A 19,175-nucleotide genomic window follows, 5' to 3' on the forward strand; every position below is an offset into this window, starting at 1 on the left:
GCCCCTGATGAAGCCCCAGCCGTTCTCCATGTGGAACTTGACTACGGTCCCGGTGATTCGGGGACCACGGGCTGCTTGGGGGTCTTGGCGGGCCTTGCGCTTTTGTTCAGCACTCTGGGCTTGGAGCCGTTCCTCCCTGACGCGCCTCTCTCGTCGCTCCCGCTCAAAGGTCGCCAGTTGCTGGTGACAGGCCTCCAGACGACGGACCGCGTCTGCCCGGGTCTCTTGAGAGAACCCCATCAAGTTCTCGCCGGTGGAGTCCCACGCAAATTGGACGTCTTCTAGTGGGGGTAGGGTGACCTCGACGGGTTCAGGAGCCGGTATCAGAGGCTCGCGCGGGGGCTGGGCCTTCCATGGCTGATTGCCGGTCACTTCAGCCGGCCACTCCAGCGGCAGTCCATCCGGACCGGTGTGATGGGCAAACAGGTCCACGCCCAGCGATGGTATAGTGGGGGGACCTGATCTGGGAGCAGCGCCCGGGGGCACTCGGCCTTGCGACCAGGCCGGGGGTCTTGTGGCTGCGCTAGGTGGCAGTCCCATCCGGGACAGGGGCGCAGGCTTGGCGATGGCGCCCGGGTCATCCAGGCCTTGCGACCGGGCCGATGATGCTTCCTGCTTTACAGCACCCGGGGTCAAGGGGCGTGGCGCTGGGCGGGGCGTGGCCGCGGCGCTCGCCGCTTGAGGCCTAGCCGGGAGCAGTGGCGGCGCGGCAACAGGTGCGGTGAGTGGGGCTTCTGGTGCTGCGACGGGAGGCTGGGGCAGGCTTGCGGGTGCTGGGCTTGGGGTGGTGACGTCCCCTTCACTTGCCTCAGTCCTCGTGGCTCCCTCTGCGGCGTCGCCTCCGGTCCTCTCTCCTCCTGCGCCGTCCTCCGAGGCAGGCAAACCGCGGGGTACGGCTGAAGCCTGTCGCTGGTGGGTCTCGGCCTGCCGGGCCAGTTCCTCTCTCCACTCGGTGAGTGCACTCCGCTGCGCCCGGACCATCCTCCGCTCCAGGTCCTCCAGTGCAGCTTGCGCACGCTCCGGATCTCTGGGGAGCTGCGCCAGGACTTCTGCTAGGCTGCAGAGCGGTTCGGCCTGCAGCAGGCTTCGGGCCAGGAGGCTGGTGCTGCTCAGGGCGTCCATTCCTGTGTGCGGTCTGTCTGGACTGATCCAGACCACCCCCTGCACCGCAGTTTTCTTTCCTAGCTGCCCCCATGGGGGGTGGTCCTGTGGCATTCTGCTGACAATCACTCTCAGGGGCAGCCCCCCCACGTTGACGGACATTTCCACAGCAGTGCTCATCGTTGTTGGGGGCGGGCTTCCTCTTTGGCGCCATTCTGGGACCCGGCCCACGATGGGAGGCGGCCTCCTGTTGTCTTTTGGCGCGCACATTATGGCGCTCGTTCTTCTGGGGCGGGCGCCATCTTTAGTACCGTGAAACAGTCTCTTTTCAGGCGCGCAGTACCCGTGGTTAGCGGGCACGAAATCCTGCCGACTACGCCAAAGCTGACTCGCCCCCTGGGCCGTGGGGCACGCGGATCCGGGCGATAGGGAGACGCTGGGTGTAGTAGTAGTGGCGGCCCGGTCCCGCGGCTCAGGGTGGTCAGGCCATTGGTAGTCTGCTACGTACTTGAGATAATGTCCGACTACGCCACCCGTGGATTGCGGTTATTAGGAACCGCCGCTGCAAGGCAGTCCGCTGGGGCTGATGATGGGTGCAGCTGAGGTGATGTGACTCCCCACGGGAAGAGTGCAGCCCCAGGGCAGTGTAGTTGATGGTGGGAGTGATGGTAGTGCGAGTCCCGGTGCTGATAGTGCTGGAGGCGCGAAGGAGCACACAGACAACAAGTTACAGTCCAGGGTCTTTACTCACAGTTCGTTTGTTCCGGGTCACTTCTGTCAGCAGTGACCGCCCGAGCCGTGCTGCGTCCACCAGATGTGGGGCTCGGTTAACTCCCAAGCAGTTCAGGAGCATGGCACAGGACCCACTTTAATCCTTTCTCTGGCCTGCCTCACCAGTGACCCACTTTTGTCCAGCTGCCGCGGACTTGTGCGGTTAAACGTGGGCCCCGTCCTCCGCTGTCCTATATGGTGCCTTACTAGCAGGTTTGATGAGGTGTCGCACCAATAGATGATCACGACGACCGGTCTTTGGCTGAGGGTTGTTTCTCCTCCACCAACTTGGGATCCGGTACCCTTAATCTGCCTGACCCTGCACCCTGGATTCTCGTGGGTTCTTAGGGTCCCTTCCACCTTCTTGTTCCTGAGCACTTCTGTTTCTCTGTCTCTCCTTCTTTGCAGTTCCTGTTCTGTTCCTTTCTCTTGGAGCTGAGATGAGCCAGAATCTCAGCTCCCCTTCACCTCCTCCTCGGCCTCTCACTAGGCCCTCCTGGAGTAGAGCTCCTACAGAGCCTCTACTCCCTGTCTTCTCCTCTGGCTGAACTGCCCCAGAACTAAGATGGTGCCCACCTTTTATACCGCCCTCTAGCCATGAGCCCAGGTGACCAGCAACCAATGGGCTCCTTCCTACACTCAGAAACCGCCCCCTATCTGCCCCTACAGCACTGGGTGTTCCACCCCTCCCTCCCCACTCCAGCAGGGACATGGTCAGTCGTGCCTGCACTTATGTCTAGTGGGAGCACCGTTGAGCTGTCCCTGGGAAATGGGGTGTTTGTGCTGCATGCAGCTAACTGAGCCCTGGTCCATACTCCATCCTTACCCGGGAGTGGAATACCACACCTCTGGCAGAGGTGCAATACCCCTGTAGCGGCCGAGCCCTCGGGGCGCTACACTTGCCTATCTTTGGAAATCTGTGAATTTTGCCACACATTTTGCACATTATCTCCCACCCCCCTTGTAATGTGCAAAAAGTGCATCCTGCTATTTATCCCTCCTCCCCCTGTAAATAATTGGATGCACTTTTAGCACATTACAAGTGGAGAAGGGGATAATGTGCAAAATGTGTGGCCAGCAATTTATCACCCCACCCCCAGTAAATAAGTGCATGCAGGGGGCTGGGGGATGATGTGAATGTGCTCCCAGCTACTTACAGGGGGAAAAGGGCAATAGTGTAAAATGTGCATCCAGGTATCTACAAGGGGTGGGGATAATGAGCACAGGTATAGCCAACTATTTCTGTACTTTATTTGTGTATGTCAACCTTCTTCACATGTACAGCACTCTAGAATTAAAGGGGCTGTCCAGTCTTAAGCTACAAATCTACAGTCACCGTATGTGACTGCAGACTTGTGAATCCTCACCGGATTTTCCGGCAGACATGTGATTTGCATACTTGCAGTCACGTGCCAACTAGATAAGCGTGGCCTCGTTCAATGCAAGTCTATTGATCGCGGCCAGATATTGTCTAATCAGAATGTGGCCGGAAGTATGTAAATCACATACTTGTGGTCCCATGACCAGTCGCTCCCAGCACCAGAAAAACCTCATAGCAAGCCGTGAGTGTGATGTGAGGATTCACAAGTCTGCCGACACATAGAGTGACATAATGTGACTGCAGACTTGTAACCTGAGGCTTAACAACCCCTTTAATGCTGTAGTGGTTGAACAATTAATTTTTTTTCTGCAGTGTTGCATATGCTAATGGGACAGGACTAGTCTGGAGCAGTATCTCTAACTACAGACTAGTCCTAAACTTCTAATTTCACCTCCCTGGACAATTGACAGCTTGCATACAATATTGGTTATGGTAGGACAACATTATGCAGGCTGTCAATCAGGCTCAGGTAGACAATATTAGAAGATCCACGGCAGAAGTAGTGTGCAGGATGAGATTTCTTAGCTATGGCATTCTTGGTCTTTTAAGTGGGTGCTCAAGTAAAGTTTCACACTGTTCACATCAGAAGAATTTATTTGTAGTAGATGCAATCTTTTAATTCTTTTGCAATCCAAAAGAATACTGATGTTTCTGTCAATAATTTCAGACCTTCATCAGATGGATAGCAGATATAAATAGGGAACAGGAGAAATATCATTGTAAGCACTGGTGTAGCTGCGACGTCTGGCACTAGGGAATAGCAGCGCTATTGTAAACAAAAAGTCTGTATTATTTTGCATTGCAAAGGCTCTGAGTTATTCTTCTGAGTTTCCCCGCCAGATTAATACTGCCTCCAGGGGTGTAGTACCAATAGCGGCAGACCACGCTGTCCTGGATGCCGATGCCATTTAAATCAATGATGAAAGAGGGAGCCGTCCACTCCCTCCTCCACCATTCTCCCTTGCGGCTGAACTCTGACATCTTAGCACAGCGGGCACGATGACGTCACTACATCGCGCCCATTGTGCTGAGCCGTGCAGAACTTCAGAACGCTCACTGCTGAGACCAGAGCAGCAGGGGATTGAGGAGAGGTGAGTATTTTTATTTTTTTAATCAATGAGTACATTGTGGGGTCTGTTATAGTACATGGAAGGCTATGTGATGCCAATTATACCATGTGAAGAGCTATGTGGGGGCCATTATACTGTTTGCAGAACTTTGTGGGGGTCATTATACTGTTTACAGGGCTATGTAGGAATCTTTATTCTATATGGATGGACATGAGGGGGGCATTATATTATGTGAAGAATCATTATACTGTTTGCAAGGCTATGTGGAGGGCGATTATACTGTTTGGATCTCTATGTGGTGGGCCATTATACTGTTTGGAGGGCTATGTAATGGGCCATTATACTGTTTGGAGGGCTATGTGATGGGCCATTTTACTGTTTGGAGGGCTATGTGATGGGCCATTATACTGTTTGGAGGGCTATGTGATGGGCCATTTTACTGTTTGGAGGGAAAGTGCGGGCCATTATACAGTGTGGAAGATTGTGTGGGGTCCTTCATACTGTATGGACGGTTGTGTGGGGGCCATCATACTGTGTGAATGGAAATGGGGGCCATTACACTGTATGGCAGGCTGTGTGAGGGTCATCATATTGTATGGAGGGCTGTGTTGGGGTCACAGTTGGGGCATTATACTGTGTTGAGGTCACTATACTTTTCTAGCTGGGTACAGTAGGGTCATCATACTATCTATGGAGGGTGCTGTGGAGGAATTCACTGTTGGGGTATCATACTGTGTTTGGGGGGCACTTTTGTTGGCATCATAATTTATGGGAACAATGAAAGGGGAATCTAGGGGCTTCAATAGGAGAACAATTACTTTGTAAGGGATTCAAAGTTGTAAGATATGCTCTTCAGTGACCCCGGCAAATATTACTATTTTTTTTTTAAGGGGGGGCCAATTAGAACGTCTGCTATGAGGCCTCATGATGTCTATGTATGCATCTGTCTATGGGTGTGCAAAAAAAATCAGATTATATACAGAGTCATTGTATAGCATCCAATTTTTACAGATTCTTCACCGTTTAACATAGGAAACTGTATTTAGTCTTGTAAATTTTTAATAATTGTTGTTGTATAAAAAAAGGAATTGCACACAGAAGACAAATGAAAAAAAAATTGTCCGAGTTTTCTGGATGAAACTCTGATGATTTTTTATACGCTCGTGTGAACCCAATCTTCTGCTAAATTTACGGAGCCGTATTTTCAGTCCATGTTTACAACCAACCTCACACTGACATCACATGGACCAACAGCCTTTGTTTTAGTGCACAAGGGCTCTTGACCCGATTTATAGAGCGGAATTGTGCTTGAAAATAATAGGCATCTCTTGCTCCTGTCTGTAATGCAGATGAGTACACGGAGTCAGTCACATCTGCAATTTGCAGAAGTAACAGGTTCATCAAGTACAGAACTCATCTGAACTTAGCTTTAAAAGAGGTTTTCCTAGAAAAGTAGTGCTGTACTTCATTTGTCCTGCTGGTGTATATTTTACTTGCTGTCAGGTTTGTCTCCAGATAACAGTTTATTGGTGGGGTCAGTACAACTGCGATCAGCACAGAATGACTGTTCAAACCAAGTACAGGCGCGCTGTGCTCCATGGCGGGGCCAATCATTTAATTACACCTTCCCATCTGCTTGTTTTCCCTCTATCTCCTCCCTCCTCTAATTTTATTGACAGCTCTGGCTTCATAGGGCCAGAGAAGGGCGGAGATAGATGGAAACCAAGCCGGTGGGAAAGTTCACTTAAATGTTTGGCCCATCGTGATGCACGTGTACTTGGTTTGAACAGTCATTCTGTGCTGACAGAGTTCTTGAAATGTTTGCTGACAATGCCTGTAATGGGTTCTCCATGCCAGGGTTAATTTTCATCCAGCATGATTGCATACATAATGTTGGGATTCGCTGGTTGAAGTGGTTGTCATTTTCATGCCAAATGGCTTCTCTTCCGGCTTCTCTGATCACCTCCCCAAAAAGTGTAATAATAAGCAATCCAAGCATTGTGTGTATACAAAATTGGTACCAATAAAAATGTCATCTCATAATGCAAAAAACAAGCAATCACTCAGCCTATTAACAGAAGAATAAAAAATTGGAAAATGGCAACACAACGCAAAAAATTTTTTTTGTTACAATATTCTGATTTTTTTTGCGTCACTTAAATAAAAGCAAAAAAAAATTATTCTCGTTTGGTATCGCTGTAATCGGACTGACGTAGACAATCATGTTTCCAGGTCATTTGTTCTGCACAATGAACCCAGCAAAAACAAAACTCTTAAAACAACAACAGAATTGCATTTTTTTCACCTTTTCATCCTGCTTGGATTTTTTTCAGTTTTTCAGCAAAAATAAATGGTATTAATTAAAACTATAGCTACCCCTGCATAAAACAAGCCCTCATATGTCTATGTCGATGTAAAAAAAATTATGGCTCTTGGAAGAAGGTGAGAAAAAAAGAAAAGCTCAAAAATGAAAAAATCAATGTCCTAAAATGGTTAAGGATGCTAGAAGTATGCTTTAATTTTTAAGTCTTACATATACATTATGCTTCCTCTATTCATTTGGTATTGAATTATATTTCAGTTATAAGACAAGAAAGTGCCTGAGGAAAGTTATTTTCTCTGAATGTTTTGTAGACCTCGTTTGCACAGTCGTGGGATGTTCTTTTCTTTACTATCTTCTAGTATGGGGAATTAGGCTTTGATTATTCATGGGCAAATATACATTATCTTACACTAATGTATCAAATGTACTGACCTATGTGAGAATAACAAAAGTAAAAACTAATAACTTTCTAAATTTCTCCACCAATTCTGCTGTATTTGTAATTTTTTTCAGGACAAGTTGTATTTTTTAATAACACAATTTAATTTACCATGTTGTACATCTTACATTCTGCAGGTCAGTACTATAACTTTGATACCAAATGTACAAATTTATTTTTACTAATTTTACAAAATAAAACAACTTTAATAGAGAAACTTATTTTTTCACCAATTGAGCTTGATTTTTTCATGAGACCAGCTGTAGTTTTATTATTACCACTTTGTTTCTGGTGGGGGTGGGATGGTGGAGGGGTGAAAGCAAGGTGACCAAAAAGCATTCCTGAGATTTTTTTTTCCATAATGTTCACCGAGGTGGATAAATAGCGAGATATTTGAATAGTTTGGATTGATACAGATGTGTCAATACCAAATAAGTTCAGTTTTTAATGTTTCCATTTTTTATGAAGCAAATGGAACAAGGCTTAAAGAGGTTGTCCAGTCTAAAATGACAAGTCTGCATTCACTCCATGTGACTGCCGACTTGTGAATCCTCACAGTGTGCACATTGCGCGCTGGGAACGGCAGTCACGTGCCTCTAAGTATGTGATATGCATACTCCTAGACAGAATCGAATCTGACAAGACAGTTTCCGGCGTGCTCAATGCAAGTGTATTGCGGAAGGCCAGAATCGCAGCCACTGACATGTGAAAAAGCCTATATACTAAAATGGGTACATGTTCTATCTTTCCAGATAGAACACATATGTGAAACTTAGCTTGTGAATTGTAATACAATATGGGGGAATATATCAGAGACTTTATATCCGTTTTGCCAAAAATGTTTGCATATCTTATTTCTGTGCAACTTGTTACTGTTGACTACTTTTCAACAGTGTTGCAAAAAGAGTGGCTATAATTTTATGTTGGCTTGGTATAAATTAAGTTATAGGCACAGATTTCAAATTCCGGACAGTGAAACATACTCAAGATTTATTGCCGAGCTTGTGCTTGTTAAAACATTTGGTGCAAAGGCAGCAAAGTGGCTCAGTGGTTAGCACTGCAGCCTTGCAGCTCTGGGGTCCTGGGTTCAAATCCCACCAAGGACAACATCTGCAAGGAGTTTGTATGTTCTCCCCGTGTTTGCATGGGTTTCCTCCAGGTACTCCAAAAACATACTGTCCTAATGGGGATAGTGATGATAATGTCTGTAAAGTTCTGTGGAATTAATGGTGCTATGTAAGTGAGTACAATAAATAAAAATAGACTCACCTGAACAATCTGAGTAGAGGAAACACATCCGGAAACGCGTAGGAACAGTTTAGGGTGAGTTATATGGAGGGATAGCTGTGGACTGCCCTTATTAGGACGGGAGTCTTTAGGGTAAACTGGGGCCTATATAACTTCAACAGGTTTAATAGGACTTGTTCATAGAGGCTGCCCTGATTTTAATGGGAGCTTTGGAAATGTTGATAGGAACCCAATGACTTAACATCTTAGACCTATGAAATGGGTGAGATTGTTCCTTTTATATATATTATATGCTGTTGACAATTTATTAATATAGGAAACACCTTTAAACCTCATATAGGGTGTTACAGTCATGACCGAAAGTGTTAATGTAGCACCCTGAGGATTCGGCTGCTACAGGAGTATTGCACCTCAACCCAGAGGTGTGATGTTCCACTCCCGGGTAAGGATGGAGTGTGGAACTGAGCTCAGATAGACTGCATGCACTACATACATCCCATTTCAGAGGAGCAGGCCGACGGTACTCCCACTTAGAAATGTGAAGGTACAACCGAGCCTGTTCCTGGCTGGAGTGGGAGGGGGGTGGTACATCCCATGTAGTGTAGGGGCAGATAGGGGGAGCAGCCTGGGTAAAGATAGGAGCTCATTGGGTGCTGGTCACCTGAGCTCACACATAGAGGGTGTATATAAGGTGGGCACCAACTAAGATCAGGGTCAGATGCAGAGGATCAGATGCAGAGAGGATTAGCTGCAGAGAACAAGTCAGGAGCAGAGGAGAGAAGAAAGATCAAGACCCAGAGTGAGAGAGGAGAAAAGAGAAAGACCCAGAGCACAGAAGAGAAGGGACCCAAGAACCCAAATCAGAGCACCGGGTGAGGAGTCAGCATCAGGGTACCGGAACCCAAGCTGGTGGGGGTAAAAACAATCCCCAGCCAGAGACCGGAGACCGTGGGCAGTGTCTGTCACGGTCACCCACCACATTCACCCCGAAGGCACACCACATGAAGGGTCAGGGAACCCAGGGCCAAGGGTGTCCCAACAGAAGGCCCGAGGGAGCTGGACCTAGGTGGATCACTGGTGGGGACGGCTGAAGAAAGGACAGAGGGAGAGCTCAGGGCCACGCTCCGGACTTGTTTGGGGGTTGGCTGGATCCAGGACCTGGTGGACGCAGCACGGCTCGGGTGGTCACTAGCAGCTGGAGTGACCAGTACAACATCTGCAGTAAGTAAACACCCTTAACTGCACAACCCGACTCTGTCTTCACTGCCGTCTGCACTACACCACCACAACCCCCATCCTCTGCGCCTGTCCCCTCTGAGGCTATACCCCTCCCGTTGGGGGTTATCCCACCAAGCTGCGCACCCACCATCAGCCTCAGCGGACCCTGCTGCAGCGGCGGCCACAGTAACCGCATCACAACGGGTGGCGTAGTCGACACAAAAGAACTTTAGTAACATCTATAGAACTGCCACATCACACTGAGCTTGACGCCCTGGGCACGGGACCGGGTCACAGCCGCTCGGAGACTACAACCCCCCATCTGATCCGGTGCCGGGTATTCCCCTCAAAAAGGAATATGTCCCAGGGGGCGCGTCAACTTTGGCGTAGTCGGCAGGATCACGTGCCCGCAACACCCGGGTACTGCGTGCCTGAAGAAAAGTGCAAGTTTACCTCAGAAAGAAGTCTCCCGCCGGTTCCGGAGGGTCCACGCCATCGGACTCCATCACCAGTCGTTTCCCGCCGATTGTCCGCCATTTCCAGCTTGTTCCCGCCATCTGCAGAGTTTCCCGCCACTGGGCGACGCTTCCCGCCAAAACCGCAGATTTCCCGCCTTGGAAGAGCAGCGGACGCCATTATGGGCGTGCCAAAGGAGGGCAAGAGGCCACCTCCCATCGTGGGCCGGGACAGAAAATGGCGCCAAAAGTGGAAACCGCCCCCACCAACAGAGACTGTGATGTTGGAGGTGTCTGTCAGCGTGAAAGAACTACCCCTGGAGCTGACAGTCACCGAGTTGCCCCGGGACCGCCCTCGAAGTGGGAGGAGACGAAAGAGAAGAGAAAAGATGGGTGTCGCTTGGAGCAGTCTGGAGCGAGCGCACCCGGAGGCAGGAAGCCTGGAAAGGAGCAGCAGAAAAGCTCACCCGGAGATGGAGAGAAAGCAGAACAGCACCGGCCCGCTGGCCAGGAGTCTGCTAGAGACCGAGGAAGGAGGGCAGAGCAGCACCGGCCCGCTGGCCAGGAGCCTGCCGAGAGCAGAGCAGAGCAGCACCGACCCGATGGTCAGGAGCCTGCTAGAGTCCACAACCCCGCTAGGTCTAGCGGAGATCCTTGCACAGCTCCCCCGAGACCGGGAGTGTGCACAAACTGCCCTGGAGGGCCTCGCACGGAGGATGGCCCGGGTACAGCGGGAGATACTGGCGGAGTGGAGCCGGGAGATGGCTCAGCACGCAGAGACCAGTCAGCGGAGCACGCTACCCTGGAAGAGGAAGCAGACCGCCTCTGAGGATGGCGCGGGAGGACCCAAGGCCGGAGACGGCGCCGAGGAGGGAGCCGAACGCATGGAGGCAGGTAAAGGGGACGCCTATACCCCAAGCCGTGACACCGCTCACCTGCCCCAGCTCCCCGTCGCAGAGCCCGAAAGTCCCCCTGCTGTGCCCGTAGCCGCCACGTCACCGCAATGGACTAGGCCCCGACCGGAAGCCGCCGCAGCGACCCCTGTGACGTCACGCGCCTCGACCCGGAGCGTGACAAAGCAGGAAATACCACCAGCCTGGTCGCAAGGCCTAGTACCCCCGGGCGCCGCATCACCAACAGCGCCCCCTACCTCCGCGGAGCCTCCGGCCTGGCCGCAAGGCCAGGTAGCCCAGGGCGCCGCCGTATTAACGGTGCCCTTCACCTTCCAGGTGCCCCAGGCCTGGCCGCAAGGCCTGGGCAACCCGGGCGCCACCACCACCGCGCCCGCGCCCGCAATACCAAGGGTGCCACACCTGGGGGAGGACCTGTTCAGCCAGCTCGCATGGCCGGACGGGCGGCCCTTCATCTGGCCCGAAGGATACCATGAGCTGGAACGGCAGCAGAGACTAAGACCCCTGGATGAACCCCTGATTCCGGCTCCGAAGCCCGTGGCACGGATCTCGCCCCCGCTAGCGGAAGCGCAGTTTGAGTGGGACCCCACTGGAGAAGATCTAATGGGGTTCACTCAGGAAACTAGGGCAGCTGCAGCAGACCGCGCCGAGTGTTGCCGACAGCAGCTCGAGGAGTTCGCGAGGGAGCGGAGAGAGAGGCGGGTCCGAGAGCAACAGGCCCAAGTACGGAGCGCCGAGCAGAAGAGCCGGACCAGGAGGGACCCCCGTGCAGCGCACAGTCCCCGTACCACCGGGACTGTAATAAAGTTCAACCAGCAGCATGGGTGGGGCTTCATTAGAGACAACAACACCCCCGGCGACGTCTTTGTCACGCGCAGAGACGTTGAATCCCATCTGCCGGAGGGGCACAGAGGTCGTGACCTCTACATCGGAGACGAGGTCACCTTTACCCGGCACAAGTGTGCCAAAGGACCTTACGCCCTCCACGTACACCGCCTGACGGAGGAGGAACCAGAGACAAGAGAAGTCTACGAGAATGTTTATATAAAAAAGTTTTATATATATAATGTTTTATATGTTTTATATGTTTATATGAAAAATTTTGTATGTTTTGGTGTTATTTATGTCTTTACAGCCCGAGGACGTGCTGTGATTTACCAGGGGGGAATGTAGCACCCTGAGGATTCGGCTGCTACAGGAGTATTGCACCTCAACCCAGAGGTGTGATATTCCACTCCCGGGTAAGGATGGAGTGTGGAACTGAGCTCAGATAGACTGCATGCACTACATACATCCCATTTCAGAGGAGCAGGCCGACGGTACTCCCACTTAGAAATGTGCAGGTACAACCGAGCCTGTTCCTGGCTGGAGTGGGAGGGGGGTGGTACATCCCATGTAGTGTAGGGGCAGATAGGGGGAGCAGCCTGGGTAAAGATAGGAGCTCATTGGGTGCTGGTCACCTGAGCTCACACATAGAGGGTGTATATAAGGTGGGCACCAACTAAGATCAGGGTCAGATGCAGAGGATCAGATGCAGAGAGGATTAGCTGCAGAGAACAAGTCAGGAGCAGAGGAGAGAAGAAAGATCAAGACCCAGAGTGAGAGAGGAGAAAAGAGAAAGACCCAGAGCACAGAAGAGAAGGGACCCAAGAACCCAAATCAGAGCACCGGGTGAGGAGTCAGCATCAGGGTACCGGAACCCAAGCTGGTGGGGGTAAAAACAATCCCCAGCCAGAGACCGGAGACCGTGGGCAGTGTCTGTCACGGTCACCCACCACATTCACCCCGAAGGCACACCACATGAAGGGTCAGGGAACCCAGGGCCAAGGGTGTCCCAACAGAAGGCCCGAGGGAGCTGGACCTAGGTGGATCACTGGTGGGGACGGCTGAAGAAAGGACAGAGGGAGAGCTCAGGGCCACGCTCCGGACTTGTTTGGGGGTTGGCTGGATCCAGGACCTGGTGGACGCAGCACGGCTCGGGTGGTCACTAGCAGCTGGAGTGACCAGTACAACATCTGCAGTAAGTAAACACCCTTAACTGCACAACCCGACTCTGTCTTCACTGCCGTCTGCACTACACCACCACAACCCCCATCCTCTGCGCCTGTCCCCTCTGAGGCTATACCCCTCCCGTTGGGGGTTATCCCACCAAGCTGCGCACCCACCATCAGCCTCAGCGGACCCTGCTGCAGCGGCGGCCACAGTAACCGCATCACAACGGGTGGCGTAGTCGACACAAAAGAACTTTAGTAACATCTATAGAACTGCCACATCACACTGAGCTTGACGCCCTGGGCACGGGACCGGGTCACAGCCGCTCGGAGACTACAACCCCCCATCTGATCCGGTGCCGGGTATTCCCCTCAAAAAGGAATATGTCCCAGGGGGCGCGTCATTAGCATCCTTGAAATATTCCAGAAAATGAAGTATTTCTCTCAGAAAATTATTGCAATTACACGTTTTGTTATACACATGTTTATTTCCTTTGTGTGTATTAGAACAACACAAAAAAAAATGAGAAAAAAAGGCGAATTAGACATAATTTCACACAAAACCCTGAAAGTGGACCAGAGAAAATTGTTGGCACCTTTCCAAAATTGTGGGTAAATAACTTTGTTTCAAGCATGTGACGCTCATTCAAACTCACCTGTGGCAAGTGACAGGTGTGGGCAATATGAAAATCACACCTGAAACCAGATAAAAAGAAGTTGACTCAATGTTGAAATAATGTTGTGATAATATTAAAAGTTATGTTTTGTATATCATTTCTCACAACTTGTTGCATATACTATTTTACTACAGAACGGGTTAAGCCTGGCATATAAAGTGCAACTCTGTTGTTAGGTGACCTGACCGTATCCGGATAATCACCACTCCATGTTAACGGCAACCTTGTTACCCAAGTCCAGATTATACTATGGAAATAATATATTGGGAGGCCGTGATGAACAGCTATAAAGATATCTTAGAGGGTAGTTCCTTAATAGAGACTCCCAGTCTATGAGCAAGACTGTAGAGGCTCTAAAGCTTCATTACCCCAACGAACATTTAATGAGCTTTTCATGGTGCATATTTTAGCTGTGCAAAAAATGCAGCATCTTACAGTTCCAGAAAAATTAATGGGATTTATATAAACTTCATAAATTTTTTTTATGCCGCATAAACTGACCTGCAGTACATTTTTGAAATCTGCAACATTATATTCTTTATTATGCTTGACTTACACACATGGTCAAAATTGTTGGTACCCCTCGTTTAATGAAAGAAAAACCCACAATGGTCACAGTAGTAACTTGAATCTGACAAAAGTAATAATAAATTAAAAATCTATGAAAATGAACAAATGAAAGTCAGACATTGCTTTTCAACCCTGCTTCCACAGAATTTTATAAAAAATTAAACTCATGAAATAGGCCTGGACAGAAATGATGGTACCCCTGAAAATAATGTGACATGTTAAATCAAGTTGTGTTCACTAATTAGCATCACAGGTGTCTACAATCTTTTAATCAGTCAGCGGGCCTGTATATAGTACTACAGATACTCACTGTGCTGTTTGGTGACATGGTGTGTACCACACTCAACATGGACCAGAGGAAGCAAAGGAAAGAGTTGTCTCAGGAGATTAGAAAGAAAATGATAGACAAGTATGTTAAAGGTAAAGGTTATAAGACCATCTCCAAGCAGCTTGAGGTTCCTGTGACTACATTTGCACATATTATTCAGAAATTTATGATCCATGGGACTGTAGCCAACCTCCCTGGACGTGGCCGCAGGAGGAAAATTGATGACAAATCAAAGAGACGGATAATACGAATGGTAACAAAAGAGCCCAGGATAACTTCTAAAGAGATTAAAGGTGAACTTTAAGCTCAAGGAACATTAGTGTCAGATTGCACCATCTGTCCTTGTTTGATCCAATGTGGACTTCATGGGAGACAACCAAGGAGAACACCATTGTTGAAAAAAAAACATAAAAAAGCCAAACTGGAATTTGCCAAACTACACGTTGACAAGCCACAAAGCTTCTGGGAGAATGTCCTATGGACAGATGAGACAAAATGGAAGTTTTTGGCACGGCACATCAGCTCTATGTTCACAGACGGAAAAATGAAGCATATCAAGAAAAGAGCACTGTCCCTACTGTGAAAGATGGAGGAGACTCTGTTATGTTCTGGGGCTGCTATGCTGCATCTGGCACAGAGTGTCTTGAATCTGTGCAGGTTGCAATGAAATCTCAAGACTATCAAGGGATTCTACAGAGAAATGTGCTGCCCAGTGTCAGAAAGCTTGGTCTCAGTCACAGGTCATTGGTCTTGCAACAGGATAATGACCCAAAACACACAGCTAAAAACACCCAAGAATGGCTAAGAGGAAAACATTGGACTATTCTGAAGTGGCCTTCTACGAGCCCTGACCTAAATCCTATTGAGCATCTTTGGAAAGAGCTGAAACATGCCGTCTGGAAAAGGCAACCATTAAACACGAGACAACTGGAGCAGTTTGCTCATGAGGAGTGGGCCAAAATACCTGCCGAGAGGTACAGAAGTCTCATTGACAGTTACAGGAATCGTTTGATTGCAGTAATTGCCTCAAAAGGTTGTTCAACAAAATATTAAGTTAAGAAGAACCATCATTTCGGTCCAGGCTTATTTCATGAGTTTAATTTTTTTTTTAAATTCTGTGGAAGCAGAAAAGCAATGTCTGACTTTCATTTGTTCATTTTCATAGATTTTAATTTATTATTACTTTTGTCAGATTCCAGTTATTTTTGTGACCATTGTGGGTTTTTCTTTCATTAAACGAGAGGTACCAGCAATTTTGACCACGTGTGTATATAGCGCCATCATATTCTGCAGCGCTTTACGGACATTATCATCACTGTCCCCAATGGAGCTCACAATCTACATTCCCCTATCAGTATGTTTTTGAAGTGTGGGAGGAAACCGGAGTACCTGGAGGAAGCCCACGCAAACACGGGGAGAACATACAAACTCACTGCAGATGTTGTCCTTGGTGGGATTTGAACCCAGAACCCCATAGCTGCAAAGCGACAGTGATAACCACTGTTCTGCCCCTTGCTGTAAATATGCATTTTATTTCCAGATTTTCCCCATAGGCTTGAATGAGATGAGGAAAATCCGCAAGTAAAAAACACACATGTGGTTTTATTGCGTTTCTGCAGCGGAAACACCCTTAAAACAGATGTCATCCGCACATGACTATCAATAAAGTTTTATCAAAGCTACGCAACAGGAAGTATCCAAAACAAAGCAGTTTTAGTTAAAATATGACATACCAAAAGAATTCACAGCTGAAAAAAGTGATAAAAATGCATATAAAAATGCACTAAAAACGCAATGAAAAAAACATAAGTAACCTAATGTACCTAATTGGTGCAGAAATGCTGCAGGATCAAAGTACTCATCGTGGGAAGTAAAGGGCAGGGATGTTTCTGTTGCAGACCTGGTTTGACCATGTAAATGGACACCATTTCTTTCAGTGGCTACATGTAAGACTTCATTGTAGTTTTCGCTGCAGGTGAAATGAGCTGCCACCAGAAAATTCCCATAAAAGAATCAGCTAGGGCTCTGTTCAGCAGAATCCTAGTGATGAGACAAGCCCTTTATCTCTCAAAAATACAGAACATTTGGTTTGCAGTTTCCAAATCTCACAAAATCACTCTTGTAATGCATGGCGTACAATTTGCTGAGATCACCGCTGCTACTTCTTCATTAGAGTAAGAGGGCATTGACATGTTATAGCAGTAATTGATGATACTGCAACATAGCCCACAATCTCTGGGGCTAGACATGGGACTCATCTTTTTTTCAAACTTAGTCTTGCAATAATGTTGTGTTCTGGTTTTGCTCAGTGCTATAATACAAAATCTAAATCAGGAGAAAACACAAAGGTTTATTCATTATCGCTTTATTTTACTTTTATGACTACAATACAGAATATATAAAATATATATTTTGGTACCACAAGTTATAGCTTTTATCTCCACTAGGCCTATTCCTTCGTGTCTTATAGAAGAGTATTGTACCAGAAAGTGAATGCAATGCAAAAATATGATTCCCTTTTAAAATTAAAATTGGTGGGTACCGCTATGAAAAGAACACCATAAAAACCGATAACCTCACCCTTGTAAATGTTCCTCTAAACAAATCGCCTAAAGCTATCAATTCCAGTGCGTTTCATCAGAAGGTTAAATGCCTGAATCATTGGTGAATCCTGCTAAAATAGTCCCCTGCATTTGCACTGTCTCAATTATCCATGTTTTAGCTTCTTATGTTGTGTTTTTACAGAACATATCCAATATTGAAGACTCCAGCACAACTGCTCTGGTCGTTCCCATCCATTCTACCAATGCTACTTGCACTGTGTCTGTTGCTTGTGTCACCGTGGGAGGGATCGGACCATACAGCGAAGTAGTCCAAATTGTTATTCCGAGTGATGGTAAGAATTTGTCTTTTCTAAACACTTAATGTAGTGTTTTATACATAATACACTGACGTACACATGTGACCGGTATAACTGTACCACAAGGGGGATAAACAACAATGCCACGGAATCTGAAGCGGAGAGTCCTGTGTAGTGCAAATCATTTAAAGTGGTTGTCCATTTTAAAATCTTATATTTCCATGGAGTTGCAGACCTCTAAATTAACAATTGCATGGGGTTACTCACCCTCGCTGGGTCCAGCACTCTCTCTCCACTCTCTTATTTGTTGATAGGCTGCGGCGATAATATAACAACAGTGCATGTGATCTCTGTAGCCAATCACTAAACTCAGTGGCTATGCTGAGTCTTCACTAGAACATATCAAATGTGTAGGATTAGTTCGCAGCAGTCTTCAAAGGACAAAAGAGCAGATCAGGGCATTCCCCCATATAAAGACACAAGGTCCAAAATCCAAGGAACCCACTTGGATACAGCATGCACTGAAAAAGTCCTGTGACAGATTGAAACGTCGCCTCCTGTGTATGGTAGAATAAAGATGTTTTGAACTTCATCACTTGTTGGACACTATCTACTATTTTCCTGTTCACTGGAACATATGACTTCTCTTTTTTAATCCATTTTTTTGCAGAAAGAATGAACAAGAAAACAGCAATTCTGGCATTGTTTTTCAGATATCTTTTAGAGTATAAACTATTAAATACCGCATATACCCGAGTATAAGCCGAGGTACCTAATTTTACCACAAAAAACTGGGAAAACTTATTGACTCGAGTATAAGTCTAGGGTGGGAAATGCAGCAGCTACTGGTAAATTTCCTCATCCTGTTAAGTATTGCCCACTCATCCCCAGTCCTGGTATGCATAGCCTCCTCATCCCCAATCCTGGTATGCATGGCCCCCTCATCCCCAATCCTGGTATGCATGGCCCCCTCATCCCCAATCCTGGTATGCATGGCCCCCTCATCCCCAATCCTGGTATGCATAGCCTCCTCATCCCCAATCCTGGTATGCATGGCCCCCTCATCCCCAATCCTGGTATGTATGGCATCCTCATCCCCAATCCTGGTATGTAATAAAACAGAAATGTAGAAAAATTTTTGCAAATGTATTAAAAAAGAAAATCTGAAATATCACATGGTCATAAGTATTCAGACCCTTTGCTCAGTATTGAGTAGAAGCACCCTTTTGAGCTAGTACAGCCATGAGTCTTATAGCAAGAAGCTTATAGATGGCTACAAGAAACGTTTGGAAGCTGTCATCAATGCCAAAGGGTGTGCAACCAAGTATTAATTAATGGTGCCTTTATTGCTGCACATGCTGTTTATTCTGTTTGTTCTTTGAAATTGCAACATGGAAGTTGAAAAACAATGTTTTATTGTTGTATTACTTTGGATTACTAATTAAAAAATCCCGAGGATATATCTTTGGTACATTTCCATTTATTTGTGAAGATATTGTACAGTCTATGAAAAAAAATGAAGGGGTGCCAATAATTGCGAGCAGCACTGTATATTCTGATTTGTTTTTGATGTATTTATATGCATTTATTTGTGATGTATTTCTTTTTCAGGCTCCTTGGCATCTGCGACATCCTCAACTCCAGCTCCGGGACCAGTCAGCTCTTACATGATAATACTTGGCTTTATATCTGGCTTAATGATTGTTCTCCTTCTCATTTATGGTGTAGTTAAATACATAAGTCGGAGAAAGGAGACAGAATTTGGGTGAGTCTTGAACCTGATTAATGTGGGATGATTTTTACGTATAAGAATGATGAAGTCAAGTGCTTGA

General features: G+C 47.5%; 1 protein-coding gene across 1 annotated transcript in view; it reads left to right on the plus strand.

Moving 5' to 3' along the window:
• MERTK (MER proto-oncogene, tyrosine kinase) overlaps window positions 1-19,175 on the plus strand; it is a 150,212-nt gene that overhangs the window by 89,848 nt on the left and 41,189 nt on the right. The window contains exons 9-10 of the mRNA XM_073672782.1: window positions 17,229-17,379; window positions 18,955-19,108. Of these exons, the coding sequence (XP_073528883.1) occupies window positions 17,229-17,379; window positions 18,955-19,108 (305 nt within the window). The remainder of the gene's footprint in view (window positions 1-17,228; window positions 17,380-18,954; window positions 19,109-19,175) is intronic.

The sequence above is a fragment of the Phyllobates terribilis genome, unplaced genomic scaffold (assembly GCF_046119375.1).
Source record: "Phyllobates terribilis strain yellow unplaced genomic scaffold, ASM4611937v1 Scaffold_3__8_contigs__length_932513732, whole genome shotgun sequence".
In the NCBI taxonomy this organism is placed as follows: domain Eukaryota; kingdom Metazoa; phylum Chordata; class Amphibia; order Anura; family Dendrobatidae; genus Phyllobates; species Phyllobates terribilis.